We start from the raw sequence: 27,622 nt of genomic DNA on the forward strand, positions 1-27,622 counted from the left end.
AAAATGTGTGTTTAAATGTTTTATTTACAATTACAAAATAATTTTTAAAAATAATACATATCATATGATAAAACATTTTATTTCTATTAGAAATAGTAAAAAAATATATTCAAGAGAGAAGACTGTGGGCAAAGAGAGCTGAAATGTGAAGTCTTGACGTTTGGAACGGTTTCAGTCTGTTGTGATGTGATAATTATGGATACAGGATAAAAGGAGTTAAGTTGAATAATTAAACGCTGCTCTACACCTTATGGCTGTCATCTCACACTCTGTTAGTCCCATGTGGCCAGTCCCCTGTATCGAACATGTGCGACATCAAATAGTCCTCATACAGTCCGTCTATCAGCTTGGCTGCGTTATTCCGGGCGAACCAGCAGTCAACGCTCTGCGTCCCGCCGTAGATCCGCCGGCTTTTCTGAACCACTGGCACTGAGCGATCCTTCACCTTCAGGACCTGAGAGGGTTTCATGTCTCCCTGGGAAGGAAGCTCCGCCAGCCCCACTTCCTCATACAGGAACTGACCTGAAAATAGAGAGTATCAAAGGTGCAAGATATTTTAATCTGACTGATAGGATGGATTTACTGCTGATGTCTTAAACCATTGTGACCATTTGTTCCCACAAAGATAAAAGGTTTCAGAGTTTCCTCAGTGAGGGAAGATTTACAGATAAAGCTGAGCTTTTAGCCAGTAAATCTTTATCAGCATAAATTCTCCCTCACGATGGTCTACTGGCTAAAGTCTTGGCTTTATTGTTAAATAGTTAAATTGGACATAAGTGTGCAGAGCCTTCTTTTCTATTTCATTTTTTGGCATAGGAAACTGTATTAGACACTAAAAGTCTTTGTGCAGGGTCAGCGAGGTAAAACTGCAAGTCACACTACCTGTAATCTAATGCGAAGAATCTTTCCATGCCTAAATGATATGTTTTTGTCTTTTTACTTCGTTGTGTAAAATTAAAGTCAATGAAAACATATGCAGGACCTCTCTGGGCTCAGACAGGACATTGATGTTGGTCAATGCTAGTTATGGGTCTCGTGATAGAGCTATATTGTTGATGAAGAGTGTGTTACCGAGTAAGAACAACATCTTCTAAACTACTGGATTACCCTTAAATTCCCATTTTAATGTCCCCTTGAGAACACTACAGTCCAAATTAAATATCAGCTTGATAAATACTTTAGCCATGATGAGGTATCTCAAAGAGAACTGAGTCAGTTCCCAGGAAAATTTGCTTTGAATATTCATCGTCCCCAGAGGAAACTCCTGACCTTTCCTCTAGCACCACACCTCATTTAAGAAGTTTCAAAGCTTAATCTTTCCTTGAAATATCATGCTTTACCAGGAACAGTCTAAACAAGGGTCTTTTTTTCCTAAATTACTTATATTGACTGCATCTGGTGCCACTCAAGATAGATTTCTCTTTTTGGAGCCAAGTATCTTTATTTTGTTTGTTCAGTCTGACACCGTGATATTGTGTGTTGTAATGTTCTGTGTATTGTTCCTTCTAATGTCTGACAGTGGAGCCTGAGGATTTTTGTTATGTTCAATGACAGTCTTACCCAGTCTTCAGTGTAATTAAAGCTCAAACCCTTGATGACACTTACCCAGCAGACCATGGCAGTTGTGAGACAGCCCTTTGCTGTTGCCGATGTAGAACCCCAGGTGGTCTCTCTGGTACGGAGCTGGGTTCTTGTACTGATGGAGCAGGATCACAAAACTGATGTTCCCTGCAACCGTCACAGTCACATTAGACTTTCCCACGATAGACACTGACAGTGTGCCGCTGTCCACTGCAGCGGTGGAGTGGCAGGGCAGAACTATGCGGTCTCGACCATCCAGGATGACTTTCTTTGGGGTCACCTCAATGTAGGCACGTTTGGGATGATCCACTACGATGGTGATGGTGCTGAAGTAGGTACGCTGCTGCTTGTGGCTGCCTGGTGGAGCTGGGGCACCAATTAGCTTACCATTCACTGTCACACCTGGGGAATAGCACAGTGATTTAGATCTTGTAGTGAAACGAGGCTTTTAATGTCGCTGTAATGACACAGTCATGAGTCTTACCAGAGTACTTGTGATCAGAGACCAGGCGAAGGACATGTCCAGGCTCACCGTTGATATTAAAGCACACAGTAAGTTTACTGAGAGGGAACTCCACCACAAAGTGAGGGTCACCATCCGCTGAAGTTGTCAAAGGGGATAAAAGAGAGAAAGAAAGAAACCTTTTAAAGACACAGCTGCAAACAACGGGGATGTAGCAAGAGGGCCTGTAAGAAGCATTTATTTAATCTGACTTTTTGGATTGAAGTTGAGTGTAAACTAGTGAGATGAGAGCTAGGGAGAAGGCTGGACTTTGATTTGATGGTATGAGCAGAAAGATGGAATTGCTGGATGTATGTAAACACTTCCTTGTCTTCATTTTCCTCACAGTGTTTTAGTGAGCTGTTCTATGAGACAGTTTATATCTTTAGCCGGATTCTCCTGAGGCTTGTGAGAACCAGCTCAAACGAGTAGCGATGAGATGAGAGTAGATGATAGAGCAACAACAGTAATGACAGGGTCATTAGCCCTCACTAACTGACTCTGATGGGCTCCTACTCTTTACTGTAACGCATGCACAACATCCACTTCTAATCTCAAACTGCCTTTGTGTGTGTGTGTGTGTGCTCATGAACACGCACTTGCATGTTTAAAGTGCCACGTAGGGACTGTGTTGGTATTTCAATTAGACCCTGCACACTCTTTCCTCTTTCCAGGTCATGTTCAGAGGCATCCCTGAACCCCTCGCCGTCTGTGTGATCACGGCCGACTGTCTGACGAACATCCAAATTACAGGCCGCCCACACAGAGTGTAGAGAGAGAGTCTACTGTACATTCCCCCTCTCCTCTCTTTTATGTTTTACTATGGAGCTGTGCATATATGCTACACACTATATAGGGTTCAGAGGCTATCAGATGAAACATGTATAACTGTTTACATGAGAGAGAGCAAGAATGTGGAGTCACCTGATGTTTTGGAGATGGTGATGGATTTCTTGGCTGGTCTCCTTTCAACTTTGCCTACAAGGAAGAGAATATTTATTCATTGCAATGAGTCAAAGGGCTACCATTGTGTAGTGCTTCCTCTTAAAATCTTCCATATGAGTAACATTAACCATTGGTGGATAATTTATTAGTGGATTACAGGGTGTCTGAAGGGAGAGAAATGTTATATGGTCATATGGATAAAAATAAAATGTAGATAAATACATAACTGTAAAGAGCTAACCATGTTAGCAGCAAAGGGAAGCTGTGTATTTAGCTATATTTTCTCAAGGGTGTGGCTACACGTTTTTGTTTGTCGCCAGTGTGTTCACTGGTCATGTATATTCTAAGATCTATATTTTCATTTATATGAATGACAAATGTAAACAAATGTAAATGTCTATAGTTTAATAAATAGCCTATTTCTTGCCATTGACATTAGCTGTTTACTGTTTGAAATTAGCTGACCCAGTGTTAACAAGCTTAGTTGCTAATGACAATTTAAGGTGACCATCTTAGCAACAAATGGAAGCTGTTTATTTTGCTATATTTTGGCAAAAAAAATTTTTTTTTTGCTTATGAACTGTGTTGAAGTGGATTATGGTGCAGGAGTGCCCTTGGATTTATGCTACTTCTCTTTTTCCATAATCCAGGCTAACTAGAGCTGTCATCCACCAGGGAAAAACTGGACCACCTTTTCAGAATCACAGTGAGTATTTTGATTTTTGTGAGTATTCTTTCAGAGAAGTTGTGTTTACCTGTGGTGAAAGACTTTTCACTAACCCTCTACAACCACATTTAGGAGACATAACCTCACCAATTGTGTTGCTCAGAGATGAAGTCTGGCTGCCAGGGCTTCCCGTCAGGTTTCTGTGGCTTTCCTTCCTCTGTGTCACCTGGCAGCTCATTGGCAGTTGGGATAGTCTCACCACCTGCTGGGGTGATGGTGGGCGCCGGCGCCATGGTGCCATCAGCCAGGACCTCAGGCTTCTCCACCACCAGGTTGGTGAGGGGAGTGAGAAAGTGATAGGTCAGGGAGAGGTTAGTGGCCTGATTAGTGTGGTCTTCCCTCTCCTTGCTGGTTTGGCTTTTCAGCCGTGACCGCAGCCCCTCCTTTACACTCAAGAAACCCCAGACACGTTCCACAAAGTCTTCTGCCACTGAACCCAGAGCAACCGCTAATCCCTGTGCACCCCCTGACCCTCCTGGAGCCTTAGCACCAGCCGCCATTGCTGCTGTAGCTGCTTTCACATGCTTCTCTGTTTCTATTTCTCTATGCCGCAGGGGCACGTCTGTCTCCAGGCTGATGCTCTTGTCGTTGTTGCTTGCGGTGACCTGGAACATGAAGGGATTCTGCACTTTGGTTGGTTAGCTTTCCAGCGATTACGATTTCAGAACCGTTGAAATAGTTGGTGAACAGATGCTGAGTGACGTAGTGAACGGAGTCCTCTGTGTAGTTGATCCTTATGTCGGACAGCAGAGGAGTTCCTATCTCATCATAGAACCTAGAGAGAGACAAGAAGAAATCCAGGATTGCAGTAGATTGTTGCAGAGATGATAAAAACCATTGAGTGGTTACAGCAAGGCAATAATCGGGGTATTTAGTAAATTCCTAGACATTTAACCTCTTATCGGGTGCTGATCCTGGTGATGTTTTCTGCCACCTCTATGGTTAAGGTTAGTTTGAGGTTGCGGTCATGACTTTTGAAACAACATCTCCTGGTCAAAGTCCAACATATCTGGTTCATGAGACCTGTGCAGTACTCTATTCCTCTAGTCCTCAAGCAGAGTCGGCTACTTATTGGTTTGCTAAACTGCACATCAGTGGTAGTTTGTGAGAGGGGGAAACCAGGTTGTTATTCCAGATTTCATCAAATGTCTTGTGTATCCAAACAAGCCACCTTCCGGCCATAAAGCTGCTTGTCTAACCTCTTTAAGCTGCTGCCACCCCACTTCAGAGTTTGTGCACACATTCATAAAGGAGTGTGTATAAAGCAGAAACTGTATGTGTGTGTGCAGAAGTCCTCCATCCCATCCTTGCTGTCACGCTGCAGTAAACTTCCTCACCTCTTAACCAGCATGTTTGTTCAAGCAGGACGAAGGCTATTATCTGCAGAGTCTATCTGTTAACCCCACGTACATACTCGAGACGCAGGTTTCACAACACACACGCATTCCTGCTACACTGAACAAACACTTTGTGTGTCCGAGTGCAGAAGAGAGAGAGAGAAGAGGGTTGTGTGTAAAAGACGGGGGAAAAAAAGTCCAAGAGAGAAAGAGGGTGGCTGTTGTAGTCTATGGCTGTCATATGTTGAGGTTGATTAAAGAGGTCTGTTGTCAGCACCGTCACATTTGCAGTCTTCGTTCCTTCGTAGTTTGATGAGAGATGGAGGTACGTGTCAGAGGGGGAGAAGGGAGGGATTAGGAGAGCTAATTGCTTAATAAGAGGTGGATTAGAATTCTATGAGAGGGAAAGGACTGAACATTAATTACTTAAGTAATATTCAGTCACATCATCATCATAAATGGGGTATTCAGGCTTTTGTGTTCTTTCTCCAAATGCCTATAGTGTCTAGTCTGTGTTTTGTGGGATAATCCTGTTTGAGTAACAGATAGAGTCGCCATTTAAAAAATCCAAGATGGCCACCATACTGATATCTGGGAAAATGTGACTGCTTATCTCCCAAAAAAATGTACGGATTTGGAAATCTTGCGCAATCAGAAAATATATAAATGATGACACAAAAACACTCTTACCCTTTGAGCATAGCGCTGGCGTCAGCCTCCTCGTTGATGCGTCTCATCATCCCGCAGTTTTCCAGGGCCATGCGTTCCAGCAGCCGATAATCCACATCATTTCCGATCCCAATGGTGAAGATGCAGAACTTCTCTTGCACAGCTGAGCGGGTGTTCCCCAGGATCGCTGTGGACTGCATCTCCCCAACGGTCGGTCGCCCGTCTGTCAAGAAAATAATGAGGGACACGCTGTTCGGGCTGGCGTCGGGGCCTAAGAGGTAGTCGCGAAGTAGAGAGGAGCCTGCCTGGATGGCACCGATCGATGTTGGTGCCTGCAGTGGAGGGACGCCATTGGAGATTAATAGTCATATGAAAATGTCAAGGATATGGAAAATACATTGAATAAGGCAAACTTTATAGTTTTATTGCCCTGAGGCAAAATGAAAACCAAAGCTCATTAAGCTAGATGTTTTTCCACTTTCAACCCTTAACCAATACGCTGTGTTATGGGTTATTCAATGGAGATCTACACATTTAACCGTATTTACACCAGAAAATCTGTATTGACCATATTGACTTTAAGTCTTCAGTGAACCATAGATAAACAATTTATATGACTATAGCTTGTGGTAAAGAGGACTAACCGCAAGGACAGTTAAGTCTTACCTCCTGTGGGCATCAGCATAAAAATAAACTTCTTGGCGTCTCTGACACTGAGAGGTGTGACTGGAACAAGACGATTAGGCTGCCAAACTTTGATCTTACTGGAGAAGCTAATGAAGTTAAAGCGATCGCCGGGACGCAGATCCTTCAGAATGGTGAACAGAGCGTCTTTAGTCTGAGATAGAAAGAGTCACAGAGAGAAAGAGAAATAATTGATTTCAAAAAATTATAGTCAGTTGAATATGAAAATGAGCATGTCTGTTTTGCTGCCTCATTTGAGAGATTTAATTAAGGAACTCTTATGTTTTAGAATGGTGCTCTCAAACCAAAACAAAGCACTTTGAGGCACTCTTCAAGCAAAGGCATTTTGAAAAAGCCTTCAGCATATTACTGGGGAAGTTCAATATAATATGAAATAAAAACATTTTCTAATCCCTTCAGCCATTCTGTGGGCATTTAATAGGGAGTATTACACGACAAAACCTGTTCTTTGCTGGGAGCAGGTTGTGGTGAGGGTTGCTCGCAAAGCGTTTCAGCCATTGTTGCGTTAACAAAACCAGAGGTTATAATATGCCCCCTGTGCAGCACTACTTCAGAACAGACTGGATGTTACAGTGAGTCGCTATCGGAAAGTGCTGAGACAGTCCGACAGGGCCATGGCTAGCTGGTTAAAATGCTAACCTCTCTGGAAGCAAAACAATAGTTAACAGTGGTATTGCTTTTCACTGCTGGAGACAACTCTTGGCATATAAAGGAATGAAGTTCGATGCTGAAAGCCTTTTTTGCTTTTCATTTCCACTTCCAGCTGAGCACTTTGTAACTTTGTTTTGAAAATAGCTTAGATAAGTTTGACTCCTAACCTCTCCTGTTCTCAATGTTTCCTTCAAATGTCTTTTGCTTTAAAGTTATATAATACATTTTTATCCACAAAATATGGCACTGGCTCATATATGTTTGTTCCAAGGGCTTTTTGATTTTTTGAACCAAACTCATGCTTATATTGAGTTAAATATTCAAACTCAGAATGCCATTTCTTTTATGGTTACACAGTTACATCAAATCCAATAGTCTTTTAACTGGATAATCTAATCCATATTGCTCCATCCAACTTGGATGCAAACTGTAATTAAGTTCTGTGGCTCTGTAAGTATTGACAGGGGTTTGTAGCATATACAGTCTATGGTACACATCTGTTTTATATCTTGTGCCATCATATCCTTTGTGTTATATTTTGGTTTCTGTTGTGTAACCATGCGATAGTGTAAAACACTACGTAGCACTGCAGTGACTGGAAACAAACACACATAGCGTCAGTCAAACTCCCAGCCTTTTCACAAGCGGTGGCATTTTTCTCTCACACCCACTCCACCCCTTTAATCAAGCTGTGGAGGGTGGTGTTAATAATGTTGAAAACTAGTGTCAGGAATAATTAACAGCTATTCGTCTGAATGAGTTTTTTTTTAACTGTCATGCAAAGAAAAACCTGTCTCTCTTTTTAGCTTCACTTTGGTTATGCATCTGTTTGTGTATTCAGTGGGTTTTGAATGACTTCCATGTGCCATTCTTCAGTCATCTTTGCATTGATGATAACACAAAAATCCATCCAAAAATCAACCATTTTCTGAACATAAGAGCTGTTTCCCCCTGCATTAGTTTGATTTTCACCCCATCAGCTCAGAAAATTGGGCGTATTACCATAAAACTTGCTGCATTAATTGACTTTTGCTCAAAGATGTCTTCCTACTTTTCTATCTTGGAGCTTCACAGTCTCGGCATCTCCAGATCTGCAGCCCCTCTGCGTGGGTGTGATATATAATTTGGCGCTGGGGGGTTTATAGATGACTCTATGGGCTGTATACAGCAGGGGTCAGAACCACAGACTGACCTACACTGAAACCCTCTATTGTGAAGCCACATCAAAACACACTTGTTGTTCTGTTCCATGTGGTCCAGTGGGGGCTGGCGATGAGTGAGGGGGGTGAATCAAGGGGTCGAGGTTGCTGCTGTCTACAAAGTTCCATTACCCCATTGAAAATGACCTTCCTCCCTCACAGCATGGCCTTGTGCTGTATGTTTCCACTTTTCTTTCTCACTGAAAATCTGTTTTTCAGTTTTGTTCCTCTTTTCTGTTTCTGCACTCTTTGCTCATGGCAGCTGCAGGGATCAGCTCTGAGTCTGGCAGAGGGGATTACCGTGCTATTACAGATGGAGGAAAAGGTCTGATATTGATATTCCAGTGTGGGAGTGAGGAGGTGGGGAGTCAAGTTTCTGGTCCAATATAGCCTTTGAAATTTCTGCTTGAAAACACTGTAAACTGCTCTGTACTGGAGGCACGACTGTCTGAAAATTCATCAGATTTTCCCTGACGCACTCCAGAAAAATAAAAATAATTTCATATCATGCACTTCTGCTCCAAGTGTGAAACTTTTTAGCTGCAGGTAAGGTAACATTTTAATGTGAAAATACACCAAATTTATCAGCCTAAATCCCACACAGTCAAATTTATATCCCATTTTATCCCTTTTACTAGTAACACTGATGTTATTCCAAAGCCATAGTTTGTCAGACAGACATTTGCTCAAGTCAAGGTCTGCTTTCTGTTTTTTCCAGAGTGTTCGACTGCATCTCTTAGTTTTAATTAACAGGTGGATTTTAATCAGAATGATGAAGACCAGGACATGACGGACAGAAGGTCCTGAAAAAGCTAATAAGTGGACCTTTGTCGAGAAGGAACTTTCATGCTCGGTATCACAATTAACATTCTGTTGCTTAATCTTAAGTGTGTTAATGCTGCATAATTACACAATTAAAAGCACATTTTATTTTATCTTGTTTGTCTTCTGGGACAATCTCAGATGTTTCCCATGAACATCTGAATGCACCTTAATGAGATGTGATGATAAATTCATCAAAAATTAAAGGCAATAGAATGATAACTGTGATGAACTGCCAAAAGTAAGTGTCATATTTCTGCAGCTTTAATGTAATATAATACTGACATAATCAGACACTTATGGTTGCCATAATGGAGGGAAAAATCCATTAACTAAAGACCTGAGCCTAAGCCTTAAAAAAACATCCTAAACTTTCTCATCTGTAGGAGTAGAAACCCTAGAGGACATTTGATATCACCTCACAGGATGTGTAGGTAATTAAACAATTGCTAACACATTTGCTGCAGCTTTAATTCAACAGCCGTTTTCTAGATTTCCACTGAGCTCATACTTCTTTACCTGTCTAATCTTGGTCCCCAGCATGGAGGCGCTGGTGTCGATCACAAACACCACATTCTTGGGTACAACAGGCAGGTCTTTGGGAGCAAAGTAGTGGACAAAATGTCCATTTAAAACCTGGAAAAAGAAAGGAGTTTAAAGACACGAAGGAGGCGGTGAGATTGGTTTCAGTGGTAGTGTGTGATTGTGATTGAAAGCTGTTTTGGAGACAGACAGAAGAGTTTGGCAGCGGAGTGAAGCTGGTGGCAAGAAGCTAAGAGAAACGAATGAGTAACAGGTGGTTGGGTAAGTGTGTGGAGCTGGATGAGAAACTTGTGTGCACACACACACAGTCTGGTTTTCTTTATCAAAACCTTTACTCATGTCTGTTCATTTTTGTGTGTTAAAACAGATTGTTGTTGATGTCACCTGAATGTCTCCTATCCCCATGTCTCTTTGGACGTCATAGCGGACCACAAAGTCTCCCAGGATGCCGTTGGTCGTGATCTTGGCCTGCTGGACGATGTTGGGGCTAAAGGTGATCTTGCAGACGTTCTTTTCATTTTTGATCACGGTGGTTATGGGAGGCTCGGGATTTGCTGGAGCACAAAGGGAGGAAGTGTATTTGTGTTTTAACTGGATTGAGAACTGAAATGAGGAAAGTGGCCGTGACCTAGGAGCGGATATAAACTGGTGCCAGGGCACTCTTAAAATTATATCTATACTTTTTATGAGCCAAATACAGACAAATACAGTTTAAAATGAATTGAAAGTGTTTAGATTTTGTATTCTTATCTAAATCCTATATTTATAAAGAAAACTTTATGATATTTAGATTTATTTACACCCCTTTATCCACAAAAAAGCAAAATAAGGAAGAAAAATATGCAAAATATGAAATATATGTTGTCATTTACTGATAAAGACTGAGATTATTAAGATGTTATCTGTAAACCTGGTATCTTGGGTGCATTAGGTGCATTTGCAGTGTTGCTCCTCCCGTTGCGGAGTGGCAGCACCTCCAGGTCTGTGATTAGGGAGTGGTCGACGATGGTGATGTCCAGGCTGAGGCGGCTGACCAGCTGCAGCGGGCGCAGGCTGGTTACATGCTCGTAGCGTCCCAGGCGGCGCTGCAGAAGCTCCTCGTAGGTGAGCAAGAAGACAGCCCTGTTCCTACCCGGTATATTAACCGCCATCCTGAACACCTCCACCTCCGGCTCAGGACTGGAGAGGAGAGAGGAGGAAACAGTGGGAGAAACTGGTCACTGGAGAGTGTTGATGAGGAATAGAGGTATTTCAGCTGTAGTTTCTCTGCATTTACCTACTTATTTACCAGTGGTAATTACCCAACAATATACAATAATTAACCAAATATTTCCCTGGTAAATACTTAGTAATTAGGTGACTGTAAAAAGGAGGGTTTACCTCTTTTTTCACAATCCAACTCTTTGATTTTAGTATTTTGACTTTAGTCATTATTGTATGGATTTTATGTTTTGCTTTAATGACCAGGCCTCTCTTCAAATCCCTCAAAGATGAAATCAAACAGAAGCTGAGAGAGCAACAGCTGTAAACAGAAGAGAAACACTGGAGTAATTAAAAAGAGGTGGAGAGCTGTAGAGAGAGGTGGAGCAGTGAAGTCAAGAGTCCAAGTGGTGATATCATGAATGTGGAGAAGCACTGCTTCTGTCTAATCTTCCACTGCTCTGCTGCTCCGTCCTTCACGGCGGAGTCAGTGAATCACAGCATCTCATTTAATCGAATGTCACTTTTCATGTGACGGCTGGAAACGTGATGTCACTTCTTCCGTGTGTCACTAGATTTATGTGACATTTTGTTTGTCTCTGGAGCAATGATCCTGCAGCCCAGTCACACACTAACACACACTCGCTCTTTGTGGCCGCCCAGTTGTGGTGAAATAGGTTTTAGTCGGGATATTATCAATCTGTGTTTGCAAAATAGGAACATTAGAGGGAGCGAGCGCTGCTGTGTAATTAGGAGGCGACACCAGACCATAGGTGTGGCCGCATATGCACAAACACACACACACACACACACTCTCAGGTTTCTCTTACCTTGCGTCACCTGACTCTTTGTTTCTGGGTTTGCCGTTGTCCTGTTTGACCCTCTTTTCCTTCGGCCTGACCTCACTCTGGTAGACGCGCCCTCCAATGATCCTGGTTCATGGGGTCAAAAGTCGAGGATTAGAGTCGGCTCTCATATTCAGGACCTCCTATTGTCACTGTTCAACTGGGTTTTCTCTCACAAAAGCCTGAATTTGTGGGCACAAAATCCTGTTGTTTCCTGTTTAATGGGCACCAGTCCTGTATGTGAATGAACTATATGGCCACTGTGTGTGTTAACAGCAGAATAAAAGTTTCTTGTCTCCTCGCTAGCATCTCCATAGCAACTGAAACATCATAAAACCATCCAGCCACTAAATCCTGTAAGTTTGTTTCATAAAACACCTTTCAGAGCTTCTACATCTGTTTGGATTGACCGACGACTGACATGGACGATGTTGTTGTTTGTTGTTTTAGTCCTAAAGGGAAGTTCTGCTGCAAAATTTGAAACTTTTCTGGTATTTATCACTTGGCCTCTGCTTTCCAACTTAATGATGATCTATTCATCACAGAACTGGAGACTGGCTGTCAGTGTGGTGATTTCTAAAACTTGCCAAACCTCACTGGTCATTGGTCATATCCGCATGAATGACAATAATTATCTTTATGGGAAGCAATTTAAATAGTTACTGTAGGGCAGTGGTTCCCAATCTGTGGGTCCAGCCCCTTCTGGGGTCTTGAGATAAATCTGAGGGGTCAGAAGATGATGAAAAGGAAAAGACAGAAATGGAAATATTCTGATTTTTTCTGCAATATTCTTCTCTATCACCCCATCAAGAACCTCATCAGGCTCAAGTGACATTTCCTCATTTCAAAGGGTCACAAGCCAAAAAACGTGGGAACCACTAACACAAATTTTGTGTCTTTATGTTTGTTTCCCTTATAGAAGTCTTTCAAACCCAAACTCAGTTATATTGAAACAATAGTTTCTCCTATTATATATAAAGCTTCCAGGCGACATTAACTCTCTATTTATTCTTTATCTTATCATGATTTCAGGCCCATTATCTCTAAGTTCTCCCTGCCGCTCAGTTGAGCTGCAGGACTCTTACATGGTGAAGTTGGAGACGTAAGCGTCAGCGGGGATCTGAAACTGGAAGACGCCCTCGGTGGCTGCGGAGTGTCGGTTGAGCATGGCGCAGTACACCGCGGTGAAGGCATAGCGGGAGATGATGGTGGTCTTGACGGAGAGTTCCTGGATGTGAGGTTTGGTCTCCTGCAAAAGAAAAACATTCAAACACAATGACTGCAAAACCACTAACATGTAAATATAACCCGGACTTGTGCCGTTGACGCTAAATTTGGCACGACTTTATGCGCCCACCCTGTTGTGCGTGATGATAGTGACCTACAGTATTTTTGTTTTGTTTATCGGCGTAGATAACTGGAAAACTGGGCTTCCCTGTAGTTACAACAACCAAACAGTCAGTGGAATGTGTTCCCATGAGCTCTGATCCAGCACATTACAGCTCCTCTGGCACATCTGCGCGCTTGGCTGATCTCTGTGCGTCACACCCAAAGCGCGCAAGTTTAGGATGACAAAATTCACTTCTAGATCATTTAAAGTAGGCCATGCATTCTGGATCACTGTCAACAATACGAATCTCTGTTTAAACGAGCGTTTTCTTAATGTGAGGTAGGTCCGTTTTTCTACAACCAGAAACTCATAAACTCGTTGACAGATCACAAGATATCAATATTTATCCTCTGCGCCAAATTATCAGACCTACGACACCAGGCTAAAACAGGGAGCTGCGTCTTATTCTTGTAAATAAACCTCTTGAAATTTCGATTTTCATCCTTGCTTTCCATTAAAATCATATTTAAAGTGCGCAAGAATTCCTTTGGTTTCATGACTCACGACTTTAATCTCTAATATAAATGAACAAAAATAGATTAAACACTCAAACGTGGTCTTTGCAGGAAATTAGACATTACCTTGGTTAATATGGTTTTCACCTGTCGAGGGACCCTGCGCGGTGCCTGTGGGCGCAAGAAAAACCGTCAAATGAGGAAATCCTAACACTAGCATGTGCTGCACCTGGCGTCTTTCAAATATCTTACAATGTCTAAATCAAAGTCTGATAAGTCGGAGTCAATGTCATCTTCAAGCTGGGGTTCCTTCAGTTCTCCCAGGGCGCTCGCGCTGACGCACATCAGTAAAGTCAACAGCAGCATCTTTCAGTCCTGCTCGGTTAAAACTCAAACAGATGAATGGGACATTATTTCCAGCGCGCAGCGTTTCCGAGTCTCCGTCTGTCCAGATCTGAGTGACCGGACAGAGAAGTGACACCGTCTGGAGAAGAAAAAAAAATCCGCCCACCCACCGGAGGAGAGAGATGCAGTGTGTTCTTAGTCCCGCTCTGGAGTGAGTGGCAGTTTGTGCTGGTGCTGGTGCTGCTGCCTTTAGGGAACGTCGGAATATTCCCAATTACAACTAAAGGTCCGAAAAAGGAGCAGATTTAAACAGAAAAGCATCCAAGTGTTTCACTTTGAAGATGATGACTGCAATTGTTTAATCCCACAAGCAAACTATTAGATTCTCCTCTAAAAGATTTTGAGTAGTGAATGACGCCTTCATCACTTGTATTAAGACATATTTGCCTTTTTGACACTAAGTGAGAAATGGAAGCCATTGGAAAGGAAAATATGCCACACATGTAGCACTTACTATCACCATTGGATGGCTGACATGAACCTAGAAGTCATGAACGGATGGAAAACTTGCTGTGTATTATTGTATTATGATGCTGTTAATATGTAGGCCACTGTATGTTTTATTCTTCTTTTTTCATTTAACATTAACACAATTGAATTAAATCATCATCTAACCATAAAGACTAATCAAAAGATCTCAAATAGAATAAAAGGTTTTTATGTTGTGTTTTCCAAAGCTCAGACTGAGCATGTTCAAACATCTAAAATTCATTTACATAGTATATACCCAGAATGCTACGCCTACAGTGCAGGGGTTATCCTAGTGCTACTAATGATGGACAGAAGAAGTCCAAACACTCAGCTTCTGGGTTCACACAACTGGTTCAGGTGGTGTTGGTTTGACTTGATTCAAGATAGACAGGTGCACAAAACATCGGAGTGCTGCTCCACAGTAAAGAACAGTAAAGAGCGCCCTGTGCATGTTCCTATAGTAGGGTTACAATATACGATCATTCATTTTTAATTCATTTTAAATTAGAGGCTATAATATCGTCTGGAATAGTACTGTGAGGCATGATGGATTTGACACAGGAGCTAGAGTTTACAAGAGGCACTTGAAGGCAGCATGCCAGTTCCACAAAGTATAGTGAGCTAATAATCAGTGAAATTAATTTGCAAAGTTTATTTTAAACCACATGTGACAAGCCTTATAAACAAAACACTGACACACTACAGCACTCAGCTAAATATTAAGAAGGGGTGAGGGGGTTCTTATCTTTGTTACCCCCTGTTATTCACACTTTGCCTTTACATTACATTACAGTGCAAAAAGCCATAATTTCATACCTTCTTTGTTTTGTTTTTACTGAAATAGTAGAGGTAAAGGCTTCAGCCGTTAGGCTTACTTTGGCGCCATCTTGTGGGCATTAGGCAACATTGCATGTTTCTCATGTAAGGGTGGATATGTATCATGTTCATCTTTGCATCTTTATGCTCTACACAGACTTTTAAAAAACAGCTAACTCTGTATCAGAAACACATCAGAATGATATTTGGCCAAACAAGCACAATGGATGGTCAGATTGTGACTTTGAATATCAGAGTACCAGATCTTTAAATCAATCTGTCTGCCTGTTTAATCTATGCATGAGTCAAATCTGTCCTATTTACCCTGCCCACACTGCAGGTCAAGTTTCAAAGTTTCCTTCTCATCTTTGGGTTACATGAAACACAACAAATATTGACTGGAGCTGGGAGTTGATCAGTCCAGTGGATTTTAACCTTCAGTTTTAAGCTTGGCTGTGGCTCCCTGCAGAAGCGGCGTTTGTCTCCCATTGCTCTGTGTTTTTTTTTATGTATGTGTGTGAGAGTATGTGTGTTTGAGCCCCACAGGCCGGGAAAAATGAGGCGTCTGCTGCTGCTGCTTCTGGGGCTCCTGCTCCTCCACCAGGGCCGCTGCTTTGAGTTTGTGATAGATGGAGAATGGGAGGATGAGACAGTGAGTTGGAGGGTGTTCACAGGGACTGGGGTCAAAATCTCTGAAAATCTCTGTTTATGGCTTTTTTTTAACCAACTGTACAGGCTGATATTGAAATATCAAAGTGAGGATCAAATTGAAAAGTGAATTCAAAAAGAAAATTTTATTGTAAGAGCAGTAGATTGTAGGTATATATTGTGTATATATTAGGTTGTTAAATCTAAATGTTTGCCCTGAAGGAAATAACTGCCCTGAAGTCTATAATTAAAAACTCACTTTTGTATGGCAGACAACTGATTTTTCATCATGCATGTTACTTTTTGGTCTTATTTTCCCCATCTTTTACCTAAATGCTTTTAATCACTCAAATATACAAAAGTAACTACTCCCTGAATTGTTGCAGGGATATGCTTGACATTTAAATCTGATTTTCATTATTGGTACAAAAATCTTTCTCATGTATTTATTAGTTTTTGAAATTAAATCTAGATGTTTTCCTTGACATTTGACCCTTAACACTCACTTAGAAATTTGTCTTTATGCATCTGAAGCTAAATGTTTCATTGTTGAGTCAATATTTTTGTTTGTGCTTTGTTGATCACATTTTTTTCCATCATTAATATGCTGAACCTTATGCATATATTAGTTTTTGAAATTAAATAAAAATGCTTGCCCTGATGTTTGACTTTTCAGATTAACTTTAAAAATAGTTTTTGTGCAGCGGGGACATTTTTAAATCTGAAAGTTCTGCCCTGACCTTTGACGTCACTTAAAAACTCACTATTGTATTCTGGACAAGTCTCTGTAAATGCGATATAAATCACAAGGATAGTCCAAGCAACTTTTTCTTGAAATGTTTTGTTCACTTCATCAGATTAAATCAGATGAAGGATTAATTTTGACTTTTATCCAAAACTCTCTTTCTTCCACCAGTTACATGTACGGGATCACCGGGAGAGACACAAGGTGAGATCTTCTGATCTCTGAGATCAGCCAGACTTTTGTCATTTCTGAACATGTCTAATTGTGAATTGGCGCTATATAAATAAAATTTGACTTGACTTGCCTTGATTTGACTTAAAACAGAGCTTGAATTCTGAGTTTGCTTTTCTCATTGATTGAACCGTGGAACGCATCTTAGTGATTGCACAAACGCAAACAAGACATCACCAAACAAACTGCCTCTGATCTTGGTTGTAATCCTGCATCATCTCCAATTTAATAACATTTTTTTAAATAATCTCCTCAGAGAGTAGATTAAGACAGTGTGAAGCTGATGACTTCTGTGTATGTGTGTGTTTCAGAGAGCGATATTGACCAGCGAGGAGCAGGAAGACTTTGAAGTATGACTCTTGGCTTCTTGTTTGAGTATTCTCCACTGTGACAGAGTTTAACCTTATCTACTAATCAATTTGCTGTTGTTTGAAGAGATTCCCATGACTGACGGGTTATTGACTTTGTTCGTTGTTAATCCTGCTCTGCTTCCCTTTTCTGTCTGTCTTTCTTTACCTGAGGAATCAAATCAGTGGACAGTCATGTACATTTGGCTACATTATTTGTGGTTTTATCAAGCCTATAATTTTTATATCATCTCAAACTGTAACAAAATGTTTATGATTAAAATTCAGCTTCTTCTAACCCTAACCTCACAACTTAGACTAGAGTAAACAAAGAATATCTAATAACCTATGTAAATTTCTTTTGTTAAAAAGCTGTTTTTTAAGGATAAGAATCAAATCTAGTCATAAGTTTTCTGCATGATAATCCAATCTATATATTCATGTAAATTCATGTAAACATTATTTCAATCTGTGTATTAAAGGTTTCTGAAAGATTTAATCCCTTAACCTACTAATGGAACCAACCTTACACACTTAAAACTGGAATTAGAAATTCAAACTCAAGGCCATACTTAGTGCATATTGTGCAATCAAGACCACCTTAGTCAAATTCAAGTCAAGACCAGTTCTAGTTGTTTGTGGTACACAGTAGGAAACAATTTAGAGTAAGGCATCTCTAAAAAATGCTGAGATAGGTGGGAAAAAGTAGAGTCATTGTCATAAAAATCATAAAAGGAATCAAGTCCCAAAACCCAGAGACAAGAGAAGTGCAGGTCAGAGATATAAAGGATTCTAAGAGACAACTCATAAATGTCAGAGAAGACCCCTAGATCCTTGTGCTGTCTGTTTACCGACTGTACAGGCCATCCGTGGAGATGACATCACTGTCAGGAGCTACAAGGTTGAGAGCCGCATCACGTCCCGCTTCGCCCACACCACTGTCAGGAGCTCGGTGGTCAACTCGGGCTCCAAAGCTCAGAGCATCGGTTTCAACGTCCAGATCCCCAAACGAGCTTTCATCACCAACTTCACCATGTGAGCCCAGGTCCATACAATCCGAAACACTCACTCAACAGAATGAGTACCACTCTAACTTTTCACTTCTTCTAATGCAGGAATGTGAATGGGATAACATTTGTGGGCTCAGTGAAGGAGAAGACAGTTGCCAGGAACCTGTACGCTCAGGCCAGAGCCAGAGGCAAGGCAGCAGGCATTGTCAGGTATTGGACCAGCCACCTGGGTTAAAATCCTCAATTGAGCTCAACAGCTCCATAAAGACTGAAATATTTCTGCTTTACAGGGCTAATTCCCAGGATATGGAGACCTTTAAGACAGAGGTCCATGTTCCTCCCGGCAGTAACATTGAGTTTGAGCTCCATTACCAGGAGATGATGCACAGGAGACTGGGTTTCTACGAGCACTCTCTGTACCTGCAGCCTGGGAGGCTGGTGCCACAGTTCCAGGTGAATATATCAGGACATACATGAGTTTCTGCATTCTTGTGCATGTTCTTGCATTCGTCCCTGACCTGGTTTCTCTTTAAGGTGGATGTGTACGTCTTTGAGCCAAAGGGGATTTCCATGGTACAAACACCAAACACCCTTGGGGTGCAGTTTACAGAGCTCATCAAAGTCACATCAACCAAAGACAAGGTAATACTGGGAAACACAAAGAGCCAGTACCTCTGGCATGGGTGCACAATTCATCACATTTGTTGTTTTAACTGAGAAATCTGGATCAGCACCAAGGTCCACTGACTTAGATTTAGAGTACTGACCTCAGATAAGTGTTCCAAAAGGTGAAAATGAAATCTCGCACATGACACACAGATGGAAGCATACCTCTCATGCAGAGACTTTTTCTTCTGCTTGTCTAAGTGATTGTGTTGTATCATGTACTGTATCTGTGTCCCTAGGCTCATATTGTCTTCAAGCCCAACCTACAGCAGCAGAGGAAATGTGACAACTGCACCGACAGCGCCATAGATGGCATCTTCACCGTCAAATATGATGTGACCAGGGACAGCAATGCTGGAGAACTACAGGTATCACAGACTGAACCATCTACGTTTGTGTATTCAGCTTGTTTAACACTGAATACAGCTAGAAACAGTATGGAGATTACTGCCACTCAAGCTTCCACCGTCTCCTCCAGGTCTCGGATGGCCACTTTGTCCATTTCTTCGCTCCGTCTAACCTCTCGCCACTTCCTAAAAACATTGTGTTTGTCATTGATGTCAGCGGGTCCATGTGGGGCGTCAAGATGAAGCAAGTAAGATAGTTGTTTACACTTTTAGCTTTGTGCACTTTGACCCTTCAAACGATCCTCCTGCTCCCTGCTCTTCCTTCATCTCTCCTCTGTAAAACACTGCCACCTTGTGGTTGTTCTGCAGAATGTATTTAATTCCAAACTCTTCTCACAGACCGTGGAGGCCATGCAGGCTATTTTGGATGACTTGACTGTAGATGATCACTTCAGCATCGTTGACTTTAACCACAATGTACGTTGCTGGAGTGAGGAGCTGGTCCCTGGCTCATCTATTCAGATTGCAGATGCCAAGAAATACATCCAGAGCATCAAACCCAATGGAGGTGAGGCATCATGGGAATACAGAAGAGGATGGATGCCAGAGTAAAATGAGTTTTTGGTTGTAATTAATATTTGACCCCAGGCACCAACATCAATGAGGCACTGATGAGAGCAGTTCAGATGCTGGTGAGGGCGTCCAATCAGGGCCTGATTGACCCTCGCTCCGTCTCCATGGTCATTCTGGTGTCTGATGGAGATCCCACTGTGGGTAAGACTGACTGACTTACTGGTCCTGTTGACCAATTTAAATGAATCTGTCAGGTTTAGCCACCAATAGAAATAAGAGTCACTGCTGTGTAAAGCTGCCAACTGATAAGGAAAACAAGGACTCCTTACCATTACTGCTGACTATTTTGCAAAGCATGCAGTAGAGTTAGAGATTTTTAAATGTATTTTTCATACCTTCCAATACTATATAACGTATATGATATGTAGTTAACAAGGCAGCACTTACAAAACACTACTATAGTCCATTAATGGCAATGTTTTCTGCATTGAAGATGACGATTTTTTTTAAATGGAACCAGCTGAACCAATCCGTATCCCTCTCTGCAGGAGAGATCAAGCTCAGCACCATCCAGAAGAACGTGAAGCGAGTGATGAGAGAGGAGTTTTCACTCTTCTCACTGGGGATCGGCTTTGACGTGGACTATGACTTCCTGGAACGTATAGCCATGGAGAACAGGGGAATGGCTCAGAGGATCTACGCCAACCATGATGCTGCCGAGCAGCTACGGGTACGCAGCAACTTTTCTCCTCGACCAAAACCAAAAATCTGAAACTTCTTTGTTTCCTCTATGAAAGAAGAATTTAGCAAATCCAGATCTAGCATTTGATCTTGAAGTCAAATTTGAAATTTTCTAAACTCTGTGGTTCCCACTTAACATAAGTTAAATTACCACAAACTGTGGAGTTTTTTTGTCAGATGCAGATGTTTTTTTTGCCATAGATCAGAATTTAGTGGATGAACACTTTCCTAGCGCCTTTAACCGTTGTACAGTATCACCTCAGCTTCTCTCCCCTTTCTCTGCAGACGTTTTACAGTCAGGTCTCCTCTCCACTGCTGAGGAGAATCACCATTCAGTTCCCAGAAGACTCGGTGTCCGACGTCACCCAGAACCGCTTCGATAAATACTTCAGCGGCTCAGAGCTGGTGGTGGCCGGGAAGGTGCTGCCATCCGAGAGCAACACGCTGACCAGCTTCACCACTGCATCTGCTGTGAGTAGAGCACACAACCATACACTTAAGGTCGTGGGTGAAGGGAAAATCAGGACCTAGTACTACCAGTATCCTGTGTTCCATTTCGTCCTGCAGGCCCGTCTGGACATCACCCTGGAGACAGACACGGACACCGCAGAGCTGGACATGGAGTTGGCTAAGCAGCAGCACTCATTCACGGGCTTCGCCAGACAGATGTGGGCCTACCTCACCATCAAACAGCTGATCTCTGAAAGGTGAGAGGCTCAAGAGCACGCAGAGTGATAAATCCCTCTATATTTTTTAATGTAACAGACATATGGAGGCATATCAGGTTGATAAGAGGGTCCTACATTTGGAATACAGTGAGGAAACAAGATCCATAACTGTAAATAAATGCAAATAAATGAACAAAAAACCTCTGACTTCTATCAGAAAACATTAGTTTTTTGTAGCAATATGGCTTTGTCGGTATGTAACAGTTAAAGTGTGGCTGTCCTCGTAGGTCTCTGGCTGCGACAGCTGCCAAGAAGAGGAAGATCACCCAGCGGATCATGTCGCTGGCTGTGGAGCATCAGTTTGTCACTCCACTCACCGCTCTGCTGGTGGAGAGCGAGGACGCCAAGGAGAGGTTGCTGGCCGACACCCCGAGGGACCCCAAGCACGGCTGCTGCTCAGGTGCCTGACAAAAACCCACATAATGTTATACACAGAAGAGTAAAACCAAACAAACATGAAATATATCTAAAACCATAACGGGCTGTGTTATACTATCTCACGTGAATGAAGGAGGAGGAATGGGAGGGGGTATAGCACCCAACGGTTTGTCACCAGTGCGAGTTGTCTACCAGCCTCCACCCTGGGTCCAGATGACCACGCCGGCCCCACCGAGCCAGGCTGAGAAAGGTCCAGAGGAGTGGACTCTGCCTCAGAAGGTCACCTTAGGTAACACACACAGATACACACACACACACATACTTTCCTGGTAACACTGACAAATGAAAGTTACTTAGTTTGTAACAACCTCACTGTTCTCATCCAGTGGACAACGACCCTCACTTCATCGTCCACCTGCCGGGGAGTAACATGGATGTCTGCTTCAATATCGACTCCAAACCTGGTCATATTCTCAACCTGGTATCTGACAGCGGTACAGGTACAAAGCTTTACTTAATGGGTATAAAAATATGCCTAATAAGCAAATCTGTTATATTTCTGTTCCTGTTCGGGCACAGATTTTTTTGTCCTTGATGCTACATGTGCTGGTTCTTATAGGTGCTACATGCAGTACTTTAACATGAGAGATCATTTATTAATTACCACATCAAATGGTTTGTGTTGTTACTGAAAACAAGCAAGACCAATGAACAGGCTTTGCAGGCCTCAGCGAAATTTTCATGACACCGAATTTGGAGAGAAACCTGCATGTTATTATTATTATTTTACATTTGCTGCACCTTTACAAGTGTATTAACTCTGACCCAAATAAAGCGACCTTGTATTTCGTGGTTCATCCCTCCTGTCTGACCTCTCTCTCCTGTCCTGAAGGTCTGGTGGTGAATGGTCAGTTAATCAGCTCAAAGCAGGCACACAAAAGCAAAGTCAGCACCTACTTCGGCACCGTCTCTGTTTACTACCAGCCTGATGGAATCAGTGTGACCGTCGGCACTGACAGCATCGCCATGACTGATGGCATGAACAACCACTCCTTCACCTGGGGGGCCACGGCTGAAATCACACAGGATGGGTAACAGTCACATCTTTGATCACAGCGTCTGATTTCCAGCATTTACATCCCGTCTCACACTGTCACGTCTCTGTTTCAGAGTGCGGATTTCCATTGTGAAGGACTCTCACGTTACCGTCACTATAAATAATAATATCCAGGTGATGGTGTTGCTTCACCGTGTGTGGAAGAAACATCCTGTCAGTGTTGACTTCCTTGGTATCTACATTCCCAATGATAACCAGTACTCCCCTCTGGTGCACGGGCTCATAGGTAACGTGAAATACTCAACAACCTCACAGGCTTTTGGTAAATCAGATGCTGGGCTGACTTAAATAGTAAATCAATAAATTAAGTTTTAAACTGTGGAAAAATATGTGTCAAGTCAGTCAAAGGTTCCTAAAGAGACGCCATCTTTGTCAGTTTCTGGACCTTGAAAATTTCAATTTGGAAAAAAAAAGAGGTTAAAGCTTACAAAGAAAAGATTCTTTACTTTTTTGATGATGCTATTCTGCAAAACCATATGATTTTATTACTTTTAAAGGTCATTTTTATTTCTGTGAGAGATTTAACACATCATTTAACATGTAAAACTAATAATCTAATCTAATCATAATATATAAATATGCAATGAAGATGAAATAAAAGAAAGCTAGCTGAAATGGAAACAAGAAGAAAGTAAACTGGAGTGTAGAGGAGATTCTGCTGCTGGTAGATGACATACATCACAGGAATTATATAATATTTATGTTCTTGTTAGGGTAGAAAAGCCTCTGTTAAGAGTTAAACCCAGAGTATTTAAATAGTTTCAGGTGAATTAGAGGTCTCTAATGAGGGGGTTTAATGGAGATTTTAACACTGTCTTAACCTAAAATTTACCTTATTTAAGTGGTTAATAATGTGTGTGATCCCACAGGGCAGTTTTCTAGAGAGCCTGAGGTCAGTGTGTACGACATCCATGAAGGAGTCGACCCTCTGAAGAAGCAGGCCACCATGGAGGTGAAGGGCAACAAGCTGCAGGTCACCAGGTACATCTCATAGCAACTCACATAAACCGACAATTGAACAAACGCATTTCTTATTGCATCCATAAACTTGTGTGTGTGTTTAGGGGCTGGCAGAAGGACTACAGGCGTGACAAGAGACATGGCTCTAATGTCTACTGCTGGTTCATTCACAACAGCGGGAAGGGCTTCATCGACGGCCACTACACCGACTACATCGTCCCATATCTCAACAGTTTCCTTCAGACGCTCTGAACAGGCAGAGACACATTCAAGTACCATGTGTGTAACTTTTTTACACTGAAGTCACATTACTAACTACATTTAATTTCCTGTTCAGGAATCATTTAACCTATAAACGTTTATTCACTTCCATAGAACACCAAAAGTCACTTTAGTTGAATTTATTTGGACAAAATTTACAACAGCAATGTTAAGATCAACTTGAATACAAAATAAAAAAACAAATTGGATTCATTGCTCTACATTTTTCTGTGACGCCTCACTGGAAAATTGCATTGTGGGATTATGTACATGTACAGGTGAATCATCCAGGGAAGTAACTCTGACACAGTAGAGTCCCTCAGCCTGAGGTTAAACACTGGAGGGTTTGCTTGGTTCAGGCCAGTTTGGAGAAATCCTCGTAGGCAACGTCCACTCTCTCCCCTTTCTGTTGACCCTGAGGGTGAGAGGACATGACGCTTTAATCATGGCTGCAGCCGCAACATGAAAAATGGATATGAAAAGTGACAAATGGCACCTTTAAGCTGCTGTACAGTAGAAAATAAACCAGTGACTAACGTGACAGGTAGAACACTGTGACGCCGACAAATACTTACTGAGTCGAGTGTGAGCGTGGCGCAGAAATTTTTCTCATCAATCCCCTCCAGCACAGCCTCCGTGTCTCTGTATGGACCGTTCAGGATCAAAACCTTTTTACCTGAAGGAAATTTCACAAGAAGATGCTGAAGAGGACAGAAAAACACAGCCAAGGTAACATGTTGCTGCTGATGACTTTGGCATTACTGTATTTTACCTGGTGCAGGTATGACCGTCTCTAGGTGATTCTGGTCCAGTTTCAGTTTGTCTCCGGAGTCAATCATCTTCACCACCGCTCCGTATTTGTCTCGCACCTCCTGCAGCAATAAGATCCACAACATGTTAACGTCACAGGTCTTCTCTCTGCTCAACATATGCACATACAGTAAATACAAAGTATCGCTACCATGATGATAGCCTTCTTCTTGTGGTACTTCTCTCCCAGTCTCTTGGTGATGACTTTGACCACGATGTTGGGCTGCAGCCAGTAATCTGTCCTGACCGACTGCTTCTTCTTCTCCTCCATCTGAACAAAGACAATATCACACGTCAACTTCAATAATGACAGACTGAAACTCAGAAACATGCAGAAGACAAAACCAAATCATCTTTTCTACCTCTATGATTTCTTCCAGAGCAGATTTCTTCTTCTTCTCCCCCCTGGAGTCTGAACTGGATGAAGTATCTTTCCTCTTGGTCGAGGATGACGCTGCTGTTTTGAGAGCGCTGGCACCCAGGACAGAACTACACAGAGAAACAAACAGTTTCAGACAAAATATTTCAGTTATATCCACTTAATAAGTTGTTCAGAAGCGTTAACATCCTGCACAGAAGCTTCTGTACCTTGATTTTGATGGACCGGCTATAGATGAAGAGGCTCCCAGGTTGAAAGCAACTGTAAGAGGAGAGAACACAAAGTTCACATCTGACACACAGTTCACATTGTTAATCCTAAATAAAGTCTGTTACACTATCTAAAAAACCCCAGGTTATAACTGAACGGCTTTGAACACTCCATGTTTCTGAGGTCAGACAAAAAAAGGGCACGCAGAACATTTCAAACCTTTTTCTTCTTCACTCTCACGTTTCAGCTCTGTATAAACTGGAGTTTCCTGCAGAATAAAACAGCACGAAATATTAACCTTAAATTTGAAAAGTCATCTCCATTAATTTTCATTCAGCTGAACTGAGCATGTGTGAAGGCTGCTGGCACTTACATCCGTCTCCTTGCTGGTGCGGCCTCTGCGGACCTGCTCCTCGATGAACCTGGCGCTCCTCTCCTCGTCATCCATCTCCTGCTTCTTCTTCCTCGCCTGCTCCTCTTGGCGGCGGATAGTCTCTGGGTCACGATCGATGTACTGGATGTACCAGCCTTTAGGGGTCTCGTCAACTTTACACAGGCCTAGGATTACACAGCATGTGATTAACTAAAGTTACACTTGCTACAGTGACATATTTACAAATAGTTGGTCTGACTTTTCTTCAGGGTAGTATATTAAAACATTCCTTGTGTTATTGATCATCTGCTATGTGTTTAATTACCTACAAATTGTAATATAGTGCTACAAGGAGAATAACCTGACCTAAAGATTAGGTTCAGTCACAAAGAAAACAGGCGATTATTTAAACTAAAACTTGTTATTTTTCACGAGTTTGAGGACGGTTAAATCAGCTGACCTTCTCTGCCCAGCCACTTGGTAAAGTCAGTAAGAGTCTCCCACTGCGTGGAGTTCATGTGGACGTGCTCCCGGTAACTGATGTACTCGTTGTAGACAATATTGTTATGCACTCTCTTGGTTCCTGCAGATCAACAAGGAGTAAATACACAGACTGACAGACAGCTGCTGTTTTTGCACAAACATCTGGATGAATCTGGACTCACCAAAACGTCTTCTGAGTAGCTCCAGGAAGTCGCTCTTGAACTCACTGTTATAAAAGGGTAAAAGGAAATTAAAGGGCCACCATTAGCGTGTTTTCTTTTCATAAAAATTAAGCTAAAGTTCAAACAGTGAATTAACTCACTCGGAGAAGTAGTCCATGAACTTGGTTGGATCCTCTGAGGCCAGCAGTAGCTGCCTCTGGTGGGACTCCGACATACAGTGACATTTGAAGCCATTCTGTCACCAAACAGAGACATTTAAGTTTAAAATATAAACAGCAACAACAACACAAAATACGACAGGTTTAATAATCAACGTCTCACCTCATCTCTACATTGTTTCTGACACATTTGACAATACCACCTCAATTTCTGGAGACCTTTGGCTTTAATCCGGTTGCTTATCGCCTTAGGGGAGAGAAAATCTGCTTTCCCCATCCCGACCAGCTTTAAGACACAAAAAACACTCTATATAACGTTAAACTTCAGACTAAACTGGAGAATATTTAGCTTGAATCGCGGCTAACCTACGATCATCCGCAACCAACATAAACAGTTTCCGCGTGTCCTGGCGTCATAATCTCGCGAGTAAACGTAAAAACGCGCGATAACGTTTGCTGCGTTCAGGCCTCATTATAAACTTCGTATTTTACCGAACACATCATTGTGATTTATTACGTTACTAAAACGTTTCAGCGATTTTCTAGAACAAACTTTACTTGTTACCGGTTTGTTAGACGTCCCAATCGATTATTAAAGTCAAATCCCTGAGATAAATACACCTTATTTTTTAGGTATAAAAACAAACCGGATTGGAAACCTGAATTGAAAAATATACAATTAATACAGTTTTTTAAATTGACACTGCTAAATAAAATTTTAACGTTCGCTAATGCGTCGTACGTATTGGGGAATTTGCTACGTCATTTCCTCTTGCCATCTTTGTCCGAATAGAAGCGACGCAATTTTGGTAACAAAAAGTTAAAAGTCTCTTTTTTGGTGCAGCGTGAAAAAAGTTTTTCATTGAAAATGCTTAAGAGTCTATGAGGATTCTGGTTATACCTTCAGAACAGGGGTAAGTGTAACCTACAGGTTGTTTTTCTAAGTTTTGTTTTCGTAAAACAGGTGCTCACCTGTGTGACATAATTGTACAAACATGTAGTCTAAGTAAAT

The 27,622-nt window shown here is 41.9% G+C and overlaps 3 protein-coding genes and 2 long non-coding RNA genes across 7 annotated transcripts in view; 3 read left to right on the plus strand and 2 right to left on the minus strand.

Annotated features, from left to right (window-relative positions):
* Positions 1-4: 4 nt before the first annotated feature.
* itih5 (inter-alpha-trypsin inhibitor heavy chain 5) lies at positions 5-15,500 on the minus strand. Its single transcript, XM_018694892.2, is given in 16 exon segments — positions 5-522; positions 1,606-1,983; positions 2,066-2,182; positions 3,008-3,061; positions 3,838-4,363; positions 4,365-4,530; positions 5,783-6,078; positions 6,080-6,093; positions 6,428-6,599; positions 9,658-9,774; positions 10,066-10,235; positions 10,592-10,860; positions 11,712-11,813; positions 12,812-12,975; positions 13,698-13,742; positions 13,824-15,500. Coding segments are annotated over 16 exon segments (2,964 nt in total). The 5' UTR covers positions 13,938-15,500; the 3' UTR covers positions 5-262.
* Positions 3,070-12,901, plus strand: LOC108895917 (uncharacterized). Its single transcript, XR_007815010.1, has 4 exons — positions 3,070-3,734; positions 10,049-10,174; positions 10,613-10,785; positions 12,759-12,901. It is a non-coding gene; the product is annotated as an uncharacterized LOC108895917 (long non-coding RNA).
* Positions 15,501-15,643: 143 nt separating the features above from the next.
* On the plus strand, positions 15,644-24,224 carry itih2 (inter-alpha-trypsin inhibitor heavy chain 2). Its single transcript, XM_018694882.2, has 21 exons — positions 15,644-15,915; positions 16,828-16,860; positions 17,199-17,237; positions 18,097-18,269; positions 18,350-18,454; positions 18,535-18,697; positions 18,779-18,886; positions 19,150-19,278; positions 19,389-19,505; positions 19,657-19,825; positions 19,906-20,031; positions 20,379-20,560; positions 20,857-21,042; positions 21,139-21,278; positions 21,527-21,699; positions 21,811-21,966; positions 22,064-22,177; positions 22,570-22,768; positions 22,848-23,020; positions 23,664-23,775; positions 23,859-24,224. Exons 1-21 carry the CDS (start codon positions 15,775-15,777, stop codon positions 24,004-24,006), a joined length of 2,886 nt encoding a protein of 961 aa, XP_018550398.1. The 5' UTR covers positions 15,644-15,774; the 3' UTR covers positions 24,007-24,224.
* Positions 24,141-27,025, minus strand: kin (Kin17 DNA and RNA binding protein). The gene is made up of 12 exons (XM_018694889.2): positions 26,774-27,025; positions 26,593-26,687; positions 26,453-26,496; positions 26,248-26,370; positions 25,788-25,972; positions 25,634-25,682; positions 25,414-25,465; positions 25,188-25,314; positions 24,977-25,096; positions 24,788-24,887; positions 24,591-24,691; positions 24,141-24,430 (listed from the first exon to the last, which is right to left on the minus strand). The coding sequence occupies exons 1-12, from the start codon at positions 26,885-26,887 to the stop codon at positions 24,371-24,373; spliced, it is 1,170 nt and encodes a 389-aa protein (XP_018550405.1). The 5' UTR covers positions 26,888-27,025; the 3' UTR covers positions 24,141-24,370.
* A 145-nt stretch (positions 27,026-27,170) lies between these two features.
* The window catches only part of LOC127143522 (uncharacterized), a 56,000-nt gene continuing 55,548 nt past the window's right edge, over positions 27,171-27,622 (plus strand). For all 3 annotated transcript variants that reach the window (XR_007815008.1, XR_007815006.1, XR_007815007.1), the window contains exon 1: positions 27,171-27,524. This is a non-coding gene — a long non-coding RNA (uncharacterized LOC127143522). The remainder of the gene's footprint in view (positions 27,525-27,622) is intronic.

The sequence above is a fragment of the Lates calcarifer genome, linkage group LG18 (assembly GCF_001640805.2).
Source record: "Lates calcarifer isolate ASB-BC8 linkage group LG18, TLL_Latcal_v3, whole genome shotgun sequence".
Lineage (NCBI taxonomy): Eukaryota > Metazoa > Chordata > Actinopteri > Centropomidae > Lates > Lates calcarifer.

Excerpts from the sequence above, each read along its gene's own strand:
- itih2 (XM_018694882.2), top strand. The coding sequence starts at position 15,775 with ATGTGTGTGAGAGTATGTGTGTTTGAGCCCCACAGGCCGGGAAAAATG. Across the intron at positions 18,455-18,534 it reads AAGGCAGCAGGCATTGTCAG|GGCTAATTCCCAGGATATGG; the intron begins GTATTGGACCAG and ends TCTGCTTTACAG. Across the intron at positions 23,776-23,858 it reads AACAAGCTGCAGGTCACCAG|GGGCTGGCAGAAGGACTACA; the intron begins GTACATCTCATA and ends GTGTGTGTTTAG.
- kin (XM_018694889.2), bottom strand. The coding sequence starts at position 26,887 with ATGGGGAAAGCAGATTTTCTCTCCCCTAAGGCGATAAGCAACCGGATT. Across the intron at positions 25,315-25,413 it reads GCCGGTCCATCAAAATCAAG|TTCTGTCCTGGGTGCCAGCG; the intron begins GTACAGAAGCTT and ends TTCTCTGTGTAG. Across the intron at positions 24,888-24,976 it reads AGAAGAAGGCTATCATCATG|GAGGTGCGAGACAAATACGG; the intron begins GTAGCGATACTT and ends TTATTGCTGCAG.